Source organism: Prionailurus bengalensis, chromosome A2, assembly GCF_016509475.1.
Source record: "Prionailurus bengalensis isolate Pbe53 chromosome A2, Fcat_Pben_1.1_paternal_pri, whole genome shotgun sequence".
NCBI classification, from domain to species: Eukaryota; Metazoa; Chordata; class Mammalia; order Carnivora; family Felidae; genus Prionailurus; species Prionailurus bengalensis.
In genome coordinates this window covers 77,122,708-77,138,603 of record NC_057348.1, presented here as the reverse complement: position 1 = coordinate 77,138,603, position 15,896 = coordinate 77,122,708, and the positions used below count along the sequence as shown (strand labels likewise).

The window sequence follows — 15,896 nt, the reverse complement described above, 5'->3', positions numbered from 1 at the left end:
AAAAATTTCTTATAGTGCAAGTCTTCTGGCAAGAAATTCTTCCAGCTTTTGTTTGTCTGAAAACCTCTTTATTCCACCTTCGTTTTTGAAAGATGTTTTCCCTGAATATAGAATTCTAGGTTGGCTTTTTTTCCTCCCTTTCAGCAGCTTTTTCTTTGGGCTTGCATATTTTCTGTAAGTTTCCTGTCATTCTTACCTCTGATTTCTGTATGTGTCTTTCTTCCCCAGGCTACTTTTAAGATTTTCTTTTTGGTACCATGGTCTTCAGCAATTTGATTAGGATCAGCCTTGGTATAGTTTTCTTTATGTTTCATTTCCTAGGGTATGTTGAGCTTAGATAAACAGCATAGTTGCTCTGTAGTAATGGGCACATGGGAGTACCAGAGCCCTGTAGGAGTAAGGCATGCAGAGGACAGGATCTGTCATTGCCTCTTGAACACCTCCACAGACTCATAGGGTTCCTCGGAATACAGTTTGAGAATCCTTGCTTTTAAGTGTTATAACTTGCTCTCCTATAACATTTGCAGATTTGGTAAGAACGCTTTCTGTATTTTTATCCAAATCATTGAACATCATCTTCCAACTAGGACTTTGTTTTTTGTTTTTTCAATTTAAATCCAAGTTAATTAACATATGTGTAATAATGGTTTCAGGAATAGAATTTAGTGATTCATCACTTACATATAACACCCGTGCTCATCCCAACAAGTGCCCTCCTTAATGCCCATCACCCATTTAGCCCATCCCCCCACCCACCTCCCCTCCAGCAACCCTGTTTATTCTCTGTATTTAAGAGTCTCTTGCGGTTTCCCTCCCTCTCTGTTTTTATCTTATTTTTCCTTCCCTTCTCCTATGTTCATCCGTTGTGTTTCTTAAATTCCACATATGAGTGAAATCATATGATATTTGTCTTTCTCTGACTTCTTTCCCTTAGCATAATGCATTCTAGTTCCATCCACATTGTGGCAAATGGCAAGATTTCATTCTTTTTGATTACCAAGTAATATTACATTATATATAAATCCCACATCTTCTTTATCCATTCAAAAGTCAATGGCTCTATCCATACTGTGGCTATTGTTAACAGTGCTGCTACAAACATTGGGGTGCATGTGCCCCTACAAATCAATTTTTTATCCCTTGGATAAATACCTAATAGTGTAATTGCTGGGTCATAGGGTAGCTCTATTTTTAGTTTTTTGAGGAAACTTCATCCTATTTTCCAGAGTGGCTATACCAGTTTCCATTCCTATCAACAATGCAAAGTGTTTCCCTTTCTCCACATCCTTGCCAACATCTGTTGTTTCTTGAGTTGTTCATTTTAGCCATTCTGACAGGGGTGTGAGGTGGTATCTCATTGTGGTTTTGATTTGCATTTCCCTAATGATGAGTGATGTTGAGCATCTTTTCATGTGTCTGTTAGCCATCTGGATGTCTTCTTTGGTAAAGTGTCTGTTCATGTCTTCTGCGCATTTCTTCACTGGATTCCTTGTTTTGGGGATGTTGAGTTTGATAAATTCTTTATAGATTTTAGATACTAATCCTTTATCTGATAGGTATTTGCAAATATCTTCTCTTCCAACTAGGACTTTGTACTGGTTGTTTATAATAATATTTTGTAAGAGGATTTACACGTCCACAATATGTGTTCATTATATGTAGGAAACATGTGACTATTTCCTTACAGATTGAAAAATGTAAAGTGATGGCCTCCAAGAAAAAGCCCCTATGGCTTGAGTTTAAATGTGCTGACCCTACAGCCCTATCAAATGAAACGATTGGCATTATCTTTAAACATGGTGATGATCTGCGCCAAGACATGCTGATTTTACAGGTATGCTACCATTAAGGGATTTTTTTTGTTCAATTACCTGAAAAAAGAATTCTGTATTTGATCTAAAAAATGCCTGCTACTGATTTTATTCCCATTCTCCTATTTTGTCCATGTACAATGATCGAAGATTTTGTAACAGAGAGTTGGCACTGGGGGAACATGGCTGTGGGCCATTAGATACGTGATCTAGTGAGCATCCCAATGCTGTCTATTCCTGAGAAGAAGCATATCCAACTTTCCCATATAGCCAGATATGTCTCCCTCACCTAACCTCTCTTTTATACATCCCATTCCTAGTGTAGTAACATAAAATATAGACGTATGTACCCCCCTGGCATCCACTTTATTCATATTTATAGACATATCTGTGCACCCACAAGTGCTCTCTTTATATACTTCACTTTGATCTACATCCACATCCACAAACTCAAGTGAATGATTTGACAGGAAGGAGACAGAAGAATGACACATAAGTGACTGAATAAATCGTGCAGTTAAGTAACAAGCATGAGTAAGTTACTAGACCAGAAGGTGGACAGTAATCAATGTTAATCATTTTGCATATTTTCTAACATTTCTGGATCAACTTTAGCTTTGCAAACCTGGAAAGTAATCTTCTCCACAGTCCACAGTTGTAGAAGTAACACAATTCCTAATATTTAATGTGGTTTATTTAAAATAGGCAAACCTCATTGATTTAAATGTAGCCTATTAAAAAATTGGTCATGTTTTCAATTCTCTCTGTGTGTTTCTGCTTGTACTTGTTTCTAATATGGAAACAGTAATACCTCTTGCTCTCTTTTCAAGAATACTACGTGTATTGTCCCGGAAGTATTAAAAGAAAGAAAGAAAAAGAAATCCTTCAAACCTTTTGAAGGTTTGCTGCCTTTCAAATAAATCCATAGAATCTTCTGATTCTTGGCAGACAAACTCTTCAGAAACACAAAGCATCACTGTGTTCCTCTCCTTTTGAGGGGAACTTTGCACTTGCCCTTTATGTACTTGTTTCCCTGCTGAGGCACACTGCTTGGCAGGTGAGGGCAAGTTAGGTGAGGTCTTGAAGCCTTAGTCTCTTCATGTGCAGAATGGGAATATTAATCATATTCATGTTATAGGGTAAATGCAAAAGATTAACACAAAACAGCACTTGGTAAATTAGCAAGCATTCTCATCAGTGCTAGTGTTGCCTTGGTTTAGCCCCAGAGTGCCTTATGGATAAAAATTTCTAAGAATGGTAGGGGAGAACACTTTGTTGTGATGGTAAAATATACATAAGTGGAGTGGAACATTTGAATGCTGAAACACCACTGCAACCTCTCCCCACACGAACTCCACGTATCCTCTTCCCCAGGGTCCATCTCAGGGACCAAAATTAACAGGCTCCCAGGGAAGGGGAACTTTAGAGCACCAGGTTGATAAATATAGTTGTGACTTACAGATTTTATGCTGACATATATTTTGTGTTACCAGACACAAAATACATGTTGTTTTTTTAAGGGAGAAGAAAAATTATTAAACCAATGTAATGGAAACGTTTTTGTGTTTGATGTCTAGATTCTACGAATCATGGAATCCATTTGGGAGACTGAATCTCTGGATCTGTGCCTCCTGCCATATGGTTGCATTTCAACTGGTGACAAAATAGGTATGTGATTACCTCAGGAGATGAATGTACCACTCAGCTCGTTCTAAAAGATCGTAAGTCCTTTTTTTAAAATGTCTAGTTATTTTTGAGAGAGACAGAAACAGAGAGAGACAGAGAATAAGCGGGGGGGGTGGGGTGGGGGGGGTGGGTAGAGAGAATGGGAGACACAGAATCCAAAGCAGGCTCCAGGCTCTGAGCTGTCAGCACAGAGCCCAACACAAGGCTCAAACCCACAAACCGCAAGATCATGACCTGAGCTGAAGTTGGATGCTCAACTGACTGAGTCACCCAGGCACCCCCCCCCCTTTGCTGAGCATCTGACTTTTGATTTCAGCCAGGTCATGATCCCAGGGTCATGGGATCGAGCCCCACATGGGGGCTCTGAGCTGAGTGTGGAGCCTGCTTAAGATTCTCTCCCTCTCTCTCTCTCTTTCTCTCTCTTCCCCCCCCCGTCCCTACCCCGCTTGTGCACACACACTCTCCCTCTCTCTCAAATAAAAAAATATTGAAAAATAAAATAAGGGATCATAAGTCCTTTAGCATAGGCATTTAATAAGTGAAAAATTACAATCATAATCCAAATAGAAAAGGAAGAAAATGTTCCAAGGTTGGTGAATGTGACTCTTGATTTAATATGGATCTGTTGAAAATACATGAATGTGTGATTTAAATCCCTGTGACTATACATGGAAATGATTTTCATAAGAACTTGTTCCCTCCTCTTTACTTCTCCACCTCTAAACTGTAACTCATTTCACTGCACATAAAACCTCTCTCTCACAAATAACGTTTAAAAATAGACGCAAAGATCTGTCACTTATTTTAATATCTTAGAATTCACATTATTGAAACTATTACATACTCTACTCTTAGGTGCTTTTACAGACATTTAACATTTTTGTTTCAAGCAGACATATTTTTATTCAAGTTTCCAATCCGAGAACTGTACAAAACCACTTCCATTTGACCCTGTGATTAAAAAAGGAAAAGGCACCGTTTGCCAAGCACATATGCTCAGCACATAAGTGCTTTTACTTATTGCCTTTGAAAGCCAACCTTTCCTCTTTTCATTCAGGGACTGAAAGCATGTCCCACAAAACTTCTGCATCCTCCTCCTTTTCTTTCTCTCTCTCCTAAGAAAACCAAACCAGGGAAATAGCTGCCTGGTTGAAAAGCCCTCTGCCCTCCTGTCAACAGACACCCAGCCATTCCTCCTCTGGGTCAGGCCCCAGGCCCCAGTGTCCATCAGCCTCTGTGCATCTTCTCATAGGAATGATCGAGATCGTGAAAGAGGCCACGACAATTGCCAAAATTCAGCAAAGCACCGTGGGCAACACGGGCGCGTTTAAAGATGAAGTCCTGAATCACTGGCTCAAAGAGAAATGCCCTATTGAAGAAAAGGTGAGCTCCAGCTTTTCCCGCACTCTGAAGGCTCCTTATGAGCTGTCATTCATGTAGCAATAATGGGTTTGCATTTTCAAAGGATCTACCGATATCGTGCCTCCTGAGGTTTGGCAAAATACTTTCTTTACTTGTGAGGCCGTGGCGGTTTTAAGTGCCTTCCCGTGTGACACAGCATATCTGTGTAAGACGGAAGCTCTCAGTTCAGAATGCCAGTGAGCATTTGTTTGTCCTTTGGCTATCAGGCATGCTTTGCATAAAATTTGGTTCTATGAAATAACTTGGTGGGCATTTTTACGACCACCTCCTTTTGATGTTCGGCAGAAAAATCTAGTTACCGTGGATAGGTCCTTTCCTACCTGGGAGATGCCACATATCCTCCAAAGTAATTTCTGATGTACCTCTGCACTCTAAGTGGTAAATTAGAGATCCTGAAAACATCAGTTTCACCATCCTTGCGAAGTACACATGCTGAATCCTTCACAAGCCGCGTGGTTAGGCTGGCTGTTTGGCTGCTGTTTCAAGTTCTGCGGTACAGGATTACCACTTCTCATTTGCATGGTTAGCAGCCCTTTGGGTAGGAAATATAATTAGCAGCATTTATTAGTCTGTTATATGTGTGGATTTGTGAACCCATGCATACGTGAAGTGGTCACAAGCAAAACATATGTTCTCCACTGAAGGAGAAATTATTATAGGTTCTGTAGCATTGGCAAACGATGGCATGGAGAGGAAATGAACCCTTTGATTAAATTACCATTGCTCTTTGACTCTCGTTTCCTCCATGTGCTATTGTGAGTCACTGAATCTTCGCCTAGAATGTAAGGAGAAAGTTGGCATGTAGCAGATAGGATGTTAATGAAATCAGGTGCCATGAACTTGAAACTGGTTCCCAGAATAGTACCTTTTTGGAAGTCGTTTATAACAGATCCACACTGCTCTTTGTATCTCGAACACAACTAATGTTCAGATGTGTCTAATTAGTTTCAGGCAGCAGTGGAGAGATTTGTTTATTCCTGTGCTGGCTACTGTGTGGCTACCTTTGTTCTCGGAATAGGCGACAGGCACAACGACAATATTATGATCACAGAGACAGGTGAGTTTATTTATTATAATTTGTTTTTACAGTGGTAAAACATACAGGACATAAAATTTACCAACCATATCAACCAGTTTTAAGTGTGTAGTTAAGTAGCATTAAACACATTCACCCTGTGGGGCCCCTGGGTGGCTCAGTCTGTTAAGTGACAGGTGTCGGCTCATGATCTCACAGTTGTGTGGATTCAAGCCTCACACTGGGCTCTCAGCCTGGAGCCTGCTTTGAATCCTCTGTCTCCCTCTCTCTGCCCTTTCCCCACTCATGCATGTGTGTGTGTGTGTGTGTGTGTGTGTGTGTTCTCTCTCTCTTTCAAAAATAAACATTAAAAAAAAATTTTAATACATTCACATTACTGTGCAACCATCACCATCATCCCCCAGAACTTTCTCATCTTCCCCAACTTAAACACTGGCCCCACTGAACTGGTACTAACTCCCCATTTCCCCTGTCCCTCAGCAGAGAGTAATATTTAAAGAGTTTAAGGTTGGAGTACACATCTAGAAGTCATTACCATGTAGGAATATAGATGTTGCGATCACCCCAGAGAGGAAGAAGATACCAGAAATGAGACCTAAGAAGGAAAAGCGATTAGCTAGAAAGATAAGTAGGGGCATATCCCAGAAGCTGGTGAAGGAGGGTGTGATCGATAGTGTCAGATGTTACACGGAAGCAACAAAAAGAACTCCCAGACATCCTTAAATCTGAGATGCTCTGCCTTCCTAACCTACCTCGTGTCACGAGTTCACTGACCACTCTGACCATGGTCAGTATTGGCTGCCGTGCCATGAAAAGTATCTCTAAGAAATTTGGACCAGTTTAAAAGTAGGATCCAGAAAAAGCACCATATTGAGGTAAACTGCTTACTCTCTGTGAGAATCAAAAGACATCACGTATTTATGGACCATGCGTATGATACAGGCTATCTAAACAAGAAGAGATGATGGTAATCATGGTAGCAACAGCGACAGTGGTAGAAACTGACTCAAAGGAGATTCACAGTGATGTATTTCTATGGTGCTACTCAAAAGGAAAAGGTGAATGCCTTCCCCTACCCCCCATCCCCCACCCCCACCAAGCAGAGCAAACCATCAGTCTATCCTGAGTCATATAAAGGGCATAAAAGAGTGTCGGGCAAGATGATGACAGATTAGCCAGAGAGTTCTGACTTCTATTTCTAAGAATAATTCTCAGACGAGACGAGAATTTTTTTTAATGGCATTTGGCTGTCATCTGAAGAACACCAGAAGGATATCAAAAACACACTTGGTTCAAAGAGTGCTTTGTGGTTACTACCATACACACCTGCTAAGCCGAAAAATATCACAAGCTGATAAAACAGTGTAAAAATAGCTCTCTCGCCCAAGATAGCTCATTTTCAGGCAACTTAAAAAATATCTCAGGAAATAAACAAACCAGAGTGTTGTTACAAGTGCTTATGCCTGCGTAATGATGTCAGACATTTTCTTCTCTTAAGGAAATCTATTTCATATTGACTTTGGACACATTCTTGGGAATTACAAAAGTTTTCTGGGCATCAATAAAGAGAGAGTGCCATTTGTGCTAACCCCAGACTTCCTGTTTGTGATGGGAACTTCTGGAAAGAAGACAAGCCTGCACTTCCAGAAATTTCAGGTAACTGGCCTCCCTCTTCATTGCCTCTGCCTCCTCCCAGAGTACCAATCAGATAGTGCCTTCAGAGCACAGAAGCCTTCCCCCTCACTCCACGTTAAGGCTTCTCTGCTTCTGACTACCCTCCCTCCCCTCTGTTCTCTCCATTCCATCCCTGAGTACAAAACGTGGTTTCCCATCTAAAACCAACCAGGAAGCGAGAGAGAGCATTCCGTAATTAAATAGAGAGCAAATAGAGAATGCCAGGATGGCACTGTGCCCAAAAGGGGCTTTCAGGAGGAGCGTCTGGTAAGCAGGTTTAGCCTTTGAATATTTATCAATTCAAGACTGTCTGGAAAATCCAAATTCCACATGTATTTTTTCAGGACTCTCAAACAATTGTGAGCTTCTGATTTTTGCTGCAGGTGTGCGTTTATCAGGTTACTACAGAGGGAATTCTGGCCGCACCACTGTATGTAGTCCCCTTTCGGTGAAGGACAGTCTCTTCCCTCACTTCATCCTGTCAACTCCACTGCGGGTTGTACAGAAAAGCTCAGGCCTGTCCTGCTCACCTGTAAACAAGCTCCTGCATGGGTCACCCCATCTCCCTGGAAGTGTTCACATCCTGCTTTCTTTGTCACTCCTTCCTGGTCTCCATCCACTTTTGACTATCAAATATTTCAAAAACGCAAGGAGTAAAATTTTCACGCTTGCAAATTCAATAACTGTGAAGGAACAGACCTCGAAATTACTACGTAATGACTACATAAAATACCTATTTATAGCCCACACAGACACAAAACAGATCAGTAGAGGCAAAGAGGGATTCCTTTATATGCACAGGCGCCTTGGGTCACCTTTAAAGAGTGCCCCCGCCCCCCGCCCTCCCCACTTTAGGCCTGTCTTAAGCCCAGTGTGGCTTGCAGTTAGGTCAGGAACAAGCCTTTTTTCAGAGTCTCTTCTTGAGTTCCCTGTTATCCTTGGGACATGGCCTGGGCCTTGAAATTGCGTGGAACAGGAACTAGGATGTACGTATTGTTTTGAAACCTGCCTGTTCTTGTTTGTTCTCCCGGCTGATTTCGATTTGATTACAGGACTTACCCATCCCCCAGCCCCCACAGTTCTAGGAGCCTTGTCAGAGAAACTGAGATCTTTGGGGCCAGATGGTCTTAGGATTTTTTAGTGTGTGTTTCTGGGTAAACTCAACTGGGTTTCAGACTATTTCCAGGGATTTGACACATTTCAGTCCTGTTTTTCTTTAAAGTTAAAAATCACATATGTTGACAACTTCCTGGAACAGAAAAATGGTTCCAAAAATAATAATAATAACCTGGAAGAATTTTACCATTTAAAGAAGTGGGGGACACTCAATTCTCCTGCAGAGGAGGGGGTTCATCTACCTAGCTTCAAGCACAGCGGCAATCCTGCCACCAGGAGAGGCAGGCGCAAAGGCATCCGCCCTCGCTGGCAGGCTCTCCTGCTTTCTGTGCCTTCTCTTCCTTTTTGTCAGCATCGCTCCCCAGAATGACCACCCAGAGCGCCCGTGCCACCCCTAAAATCCCAGCAGCACTTCTTCCTGTAATCTTCTTTGTTGTTAAGTTTCAAAATATTCTTTAATGAAAAGATTTGGGATATGGGAGGCCAAGGAGAGGTTGCTCCCGGCCCCAGGCAGCTTCCACTCCAAGCATGAAACCTTTGCAAGGCGCCTTTGTGCCAACCTCTTAGTCTGGGACCAGTTCTCCGTCCCTGTGACCAAAGCTGCTTTCTTAAAATCACTAAAACCTCTTTTTTTTTTTTAAGGGATTTTTAAAGGGATTATTTGAATGAAATGTGTAGAATGCTTCCCCCAGTGCCTAGACCACAGCAAGGGTCTTCCAACTTTGAAAACTTTTAAGTTGAGAAGCCCTCTTAGAAATGAGATCTCAAGTCCAACGGCAACATATGAAACACAAGAAAGTAGTAGCATTGTTCTGGTTAAAGAGCACGCGGGGGTCCAAGCTCTGCCTGCTTGCCCCCACCCCCCAACCTGCGCCCTTGTCTGCCCCCACCCCCCCACCGGACAACAGGAAAAACAGTGGACATATATACATCTATGTGTACAATTATACAGACACAGGCTTTCTAAAGTTTCCAGCTTGATAAAGATGAGCAGCAGGTTTTTCGTCATTTGACTCAGACCTTGTGACAATTTTTTTTTTTTTTTAAACACACTACTAAGCCTTCCGGATGTTTTTCTGTTTTTTAGTTTTATGTTCCCTTTTTGAGATGACATCCTTCAGGCTCTGGGAGTACATCTCTAAACCCTCTAAATAGCAACGCAGGATCTTGTATACTAAAACTGCCACTTTTAGGTAGGCTGGGAAATGTTGTATATATTTACATTTTGAATCAAAGGTGTCCTCATTTCCAGTGAACCGCTAATTTTGAATGGGAAGGTTATTTAATGCATGCAGCACATTTAAATAACCTGTTAGGGAGGGTGGATAAAAGCTGACCCACTTTTTGTTAAGGGTGAGGTGAGCCTTCCCCACAAAGATTTAAAAATATATCTAGCTCTTGGCTGGTGGATAGAAGGCCAGAAAATGAAAGAGGAAGGCCCTGTTTTATCCCACCCCTTTCTTTTTTCCAAACTACTCAGTTTAGCCCCGGACCATATTAATAAATTGTTTCTAGAATAGGGCAGACTTCGGGAGCAAGCTGTAATCGGACAAAAAGACATAAAACCAAGGCGTACTTACTACTTGAGTCCAGGAATATCTGTTAGCCTGCGGAGCACGGTCCTATACACCAGGTGCTAAACATGTACATTTCAGTGGTGACGATGTTGATAAATACATTCTCTTTTGAAAACTCTCTCCCTTACTGAAGAGTGAAAAGAGAAAACAATATTTTACCCCAATAATTTATTTTAGAACCACTTTGCTTTAAATGTCACTAAACGGTTTTAGAACATAGATTACATGCAAATACATTTATATCATTAGCAAGTGAAATTTGCCTTCCCCTTTATTTTTATATAGGAATGTGGGGGCTTCGTTTCTAATTTTAAAAGTAGTAAGTGTTTCTTTTTAAAAAGCCAACAAAATATTTAAAATATCAGAAGCATATTAAGAACCCATTATCCCGCCTTCCAGAAATAACACTGTCAACATTTTAGTGTTTTTCCTTCATTCTATTATTTGGTATTATACAAGGTTATAAATTAACCAGAATTTGGTTAAAGACGGAACTTTACAGATACAGTGTGACTCCCTATAAACTGTTCAGTGGCTTCTCACCTCACTTTGAATAAAATCTAACTAAGCTTTCCCTACAAGGCTCTCCCCACAGTCTCTCATTTGGTCAAGGTCACAGTGGCTTTCCTCCACATCCTCCCCATTCCTGCCTTCTCCCTGGAACACCCTCAGATCTCAGCCTCAATGTCATTCCTCAGAGCAGACCCCCAATGAGGTCCCTCGAGTTATCCTTTGCCTCAGCCCCTGCATGTTGCCTTCACAGCACCTATGACAGCATATCATTATATGTATGAGTCTGTGCAGCAGGACCACCCCTGACCTGACTCCCTCATCAGGGACCTGAGACCTAGTGAGCGCTCAGTGGTTATTTGCTGAGTGGAGGAGAGAAGGTTGGGGGGGGGGGGAGGGGGACAGTCTGGAATTGGTTAGTGGCTGGATGAGGCCAGGCAACCTCCTTGGATTTCCTCCTTCTCCATAATACATTGTATTCTGTGAGTTTATGAAATATCAACTCAGGCATAGATTGACAAGCTCCTGCCACACATATGTTAATAAGCCTTCAAGATACAGGTTAAATATCTACACATCAGAAGAGGAAGTAATCCTAGTTATGAAATCTGATGTGTTTTTTTAAATGTTTATTTGTTTTGAGAGAGAGAATGTGTGCTAGCTGGAGAGAGGCAGAGAGAAAGAGAGAGAGAAACTTAAGCAGGCTCCACGCAGTGCAGAGCCTGACATGGGGCTCAATCTCACAATGATGAGATCACTACCTGAGCCAAAATCAAGGAGTCAGACTCTTAACCAAATGAGTCACCCAGGCGCCCATGAAACCTAACATTTTATTAAATTATACAAAAATCTGGGGCGCCTGGGGCGCCTGGGTGGCACAGTCGGTTAAGCGTCTGACTTCAGCCAGGTCACGATCTCGCGGTCCGTGAGTTCGAGCCCTGTGTCGGGCTCTGGGCTGATGGCTCAGAGCCTGGAGCCTGTTTCCGATTCTGTGTCTCCCTGTCTCTCTGCCCCTCCCCCGTTCATGCTCTGTCTCTCTCTGTCCCAAAAATAAATAAACGTTGAAAAAAAATTAAAAAAAAAATGTGGGGCGCCTGGGTGGGTGGCTCAGTTGGCTGGGCATCCAACTTTGGCTCAGGTCATGATCTCACAGCTTGTGGGTTTGAACCCTGCGTCAGGCTCTGTGCTGACGGCTCAGAGCCTGGAACCTGCTTCAGATTCTGTGTCTCCCTCTCTCTCTGCCCTTCCCCCACTCACGCTCTGTTTCTCTCTGTCTCAAAAATAAGTAAGTGTTACAAAAAATTTTTTTTAATTATACAAAAATGTAAGTGTCACATGGTGCCTGTTTACATTTTTGTGGAGAGTTCCTTAACAATATAAATATACATATTTTTCCCCGATTGGATCAGTAGCTCATGCCAAGAGAACAGGACACACAGTATATACCTATAGTGTACTTTCAATATGGAACAGTTTCCAAGGAGTGTGAACAACTTGGCCTAGTATATAAACAACTATTTTGAAGATGTTCTTTGGACACAGGCACTAAGCAAATGTATGTTCAATACAGCTGAAGAGGAGCCCAATAACACCTTCACAGGTGCATCGACATAAAGCAGGTGGCTTGATGAGCATACTTAAAAGGAAGGCATTTGCCCCTAGATGTCACTCTTAAGAAACATTTTATAGGAGAGTAGTCTGGGACCTATTCGTTGTGTTATTTTAGTCTCGGGTGCAGCTTTATCAGGCCCTGCCTGGTGCCCACCGCTGGTGGAGCTGTCCCCACCCCAGGGCATACCCCGGAGCCTTCACCTGCAGGCTCAGCCCTGTGCCCAGTCTCCATGCAGTGTCCTGACCTGGGCTGTTAGGAAACCTTTATTCAAAGTCTATCTCTGCTGCCATCTTGCTCTCATCTTGGATCCCAGAGTCTTTTAACTACTTCTGCCTCAGTTAATCCACCTCTAGGACTGGGGTCCTGCTCCCTCCTGCCACTTGCCTTGTTGGAAATGCAAGTACTCTCCTTCACCCCAGCCACAGGGACCTCCCAGGCCACAGGGACCTGAGCATCTGACCACTTCTGAGGACTGTGGTCCCCTCCCCATTATTTCCCATCCCTATTCTCTGACTGCCCTTGTGTGGTAACCCTGCACTGGTCTACATCAGTAGCTATCTATACTTGTAACCTTCCAGGCTGGGCTTTCTCAGCCTCCTGCTCCATCCTGTTATAGTCCCCAGTCCCTGTTCTTCCATATCCAAGATAGCATACCATTTCAACACACACTTCTTAACTACCCGCTACATTTCAGGCCTGTGCCAGGCCCAGAGAAGGCCCAAGTCCTGCTGTAGCAAGGTAAGATGTCTTTACAGTTGAATAGCCTTCCAATATGACTTGTTCACAGATTCATCCTGATTTTAAAGCATTGAATCTTAGCATTCCTTCATAGTGTGTTTGCAGATGCCCAACAGCGTTCCAGACTCTGTTCTGGGCACAGGTGGCCAGGAGCACAGCCCTGACACACTGCAGAAGACACACACACACACACACACACACACACACACAGCTTTGTTCTAAGGACTGCAAAAGTGGTTTGCAGGGGGAGCAATCCTGCCCTGGGGGATGGAAAGGGACTGCCAGTGAAGGGTTCTCATCAGCCCTTGATAAGATCAGTTCCATTTGTTAGGCAGATACAGGGAGGGGAGGAACACCCAAGCAGAAAGAATAACATTAGCAAGGGCATGAAGTGCGTATTTAGTATCAGTATTTAAGAACAAAAAGTACAGTTGTTTGGTATGGTTGGAACACAGGTATTGATGTGAATGTGTCCTGGAGTTTGGGTCAAGAAAGGAGATCTGCATTCCATTTGAAGCAGTGCAAGGGCTGGATTAGGGGGGTTAGAGAGCAAAGCAAAGAAGTCATTTAGAGCTCAATTGGTTAACCACAAATGACTGTAATAGAGGCCTACTATAGGTCAACAGGGAGATGACAAGTTTATCTGTCAAAATGCCCACAATACACTGAATTGATAAAGGATTCACTCTCAGGACCTACACCCAGGACCACTAACAAGGTCAAGCTCAGCCTTCTAGCCAGGCCTGAAGATGCTCAGTACCGTACTATCCATTGGAAGATACTGTCAGAGAAGGGTCCAGCATCAGCCATTTGTAGGCGTTTGAATCCCCTGGTGAGGTACCTGCCCCGGACGCAGACTTGAAAGATGGCCTTGAATTGGACTGATGTGTTAATCTACCAGCATGCAGGGTCACTCAGTGTCTAAGATATTAGACCCCTGTGACTTTTAAACATTTATGGAGAATAAGCTTCCAACTGGTATCTTCTTTCAGTGTTTAGTTTCTTTTAGAGAAGTGTTTTGTCTACCTGAAGAATATTACCGAGGGGGTTACTCACCATGTTACCAAAAGTGTACTCTTTATAGAGATCCTCTTGTGAAATCTCTATCAGGTCATAATCTCGAGAAAAGCTGTGTTTCTCCTAACATTTTTAAAAAAACTCTTCTGAGCATTGGTTAAATAATGGATTTGATTTTCCTTTTGGCTACAGATATATTTGAAGACCACCCATAGCAAGTAAATAGCATTTGTGATGTATAGCGTTAAACTGGTCTCTGTTCGAAATCCACTGTGATCTTTTCCTTTGTCATTCCTTTCCTTTTTCTACCCAATTCTAATTAATGTTATTTTGACTTTTGTGTATCCAGGTAATCCACCCTCAATCTTTTTCAGAACAGGCTAGTGCGTGCACGCGCATACACACACACACACACACACACACACACACCCCTACATACAATCCATTTAGAATATGTGACTAAAGCAGAACGACCTAATTGTAACCTTTAGGTTTCTAATGAGCTTCCAAGTATCTGAGAAGAGGGCAATACCGCCCTTTCCCTGCTAGACAGAACTAGTCTGAGAATCATTCTTAAGAGGTCCTTAGGGATAAGAATCCTAATTCAAACTCAGCAAACACACAGCCAAGCGTCAGACACACTCTTCTTTCAGATTTCTCGGAAAGTGCTTCCTCCTGCCTTATGAGCTCGGCTAATCGGTGACTCTCTGTTTTGCCAAAATAACTTCTAAAGGCATTGCTTGGCCAATTCATTAATTTTTATACAAAACAAAAATAAAATCCTCTTTGACAGAAATACCATTTCTCTCCACCATCTCCTTCCTCCAGCAGACAGCGGCAGCATTAATATTTAGGAAAAGTCAGTGGGTGAGGACGTTGCTTTTCATTGACGGCTATTTGTGAGTTTTCTTCTCTCTCTTCTCTGGGCCCCGGAGTTCCTGTTTTGTAGTCCTGGGGCTACTTCCTCATTTGTGTCAAGATGGACAGTAATATTTCACTTCCACTTTGTTCTCTAGATGAAAATAGAGGAGTTTGTTTTAAGAAAAAGTAGGCCCATTCCGTATGACCCTGCACAGTCTGAGGCAGCCAGAACTCACTGGAAGTTAAGAAGAAATTAGGAGACTGTGTATAGAAAGTTTTCAGTTTAGTGAACTACGTTGGGCCGGTTAACAAATCAACTCCAAGTTTGGACCCCTAAATGATCATGAAGTCCTTTGTTCCCAACACTTATGGGAGTGGTAGCTTTGTAAAAACAATCCTCTCTTTTGGTACTAGATGCTCTAATCAAGGCATTTGAATCAACTATGAAATTAAGAGCTGATATACTATCTAGGCTCAATCACTTGATCAGCTACTCATGTATACCATTCCGGCTAACAACGTTTCAGTGTTCCCCACATTCACATCCATTAACAAGTACATTACACCAAATCCCTGAAATCAGGTTCTTCCTTTGCCCCTTCTTCTCCACTCAGTATTATAAAGCCTTCCCCAGGCAGCTGAGAAGGACAGAATGAGGATGTCTGAGGTCAGTGCCTCAGAAGGGAAAAACTTCCCTTCAGTGGCAGAAGGGAAAAACTCTGCTTCCCCAGCCAGTCACTTCTGTGTTCTGTGCTTCCACACCCCCCCCCACCCCAGGTCCCCAGGCCACATCCTCAGTCCCCCAAACCACAGGCCTCCAGCCCCAAGGCAGCATG

The 15,896-nt window shown here is 42.6% G+C and overlaps 1 protein-coding gene and 1 long non-coding RNA gene across 4 annotated transcripts in view; one reads left to right on the top strand and one right to left on the bottom strand.

The window, feature by feature from the left end:
- The window catches only part of PIK3CG (phosphatidylinositol-4,5-bisphosphate 3-kinase catalytic subunit gamma), a 33,799-nt gene that overhangs the window by 12,970 nt on the left and 4,933 nt on the right, over positions 1-15,896 (top strand). Inside the window, exons 6-10 of the mRNA XM_043588610.1 lie at positions 1,688-1,834; positions 3,389-3,479; positions 4,750-4,880; positions 5,865-5,976; positions 7,454-7,611. Coding sequence (XP_043444545.1) covers positions 1,688-1,834; positions 3,389-3,479; positions 4,750-4,880; positions 5,865-5,976; positions 7,454-7,611 — 639 coding nt within the window. The remainder of the gene's footprint in view (positions 1-1,687; positions 1,835-3,388; positions 3,480-4,749; positions 4,881-5,864; positions 5,977-7,453; positions 7,612-15,896) is intronic.
- Positions 4,012-15,896, bottom strand: part of LOC122487753 — a 124,985-nt gene continuing 113,100 nt past the window's right edge. For 2 of the 3 annotated variants that reach the window (XR_006298458.1, XR_006298459.1), the window contains 3 exons: positions 14,999-15,211; positions 8,160-10,449; positions 4,012-5,694 (listed from right to left, as the gene is read on the bottom strand). This is a non-coding gene — a long non-coding RNA (uncharacterized LOC122487753). The remainder of the gene's footprint in view (positions 5,695-8,159; positions 10,450-14,998; positions 15,212-15,896) is intronic. The other variant, XR_006298460.1, reaches the window with a different exon arrangement.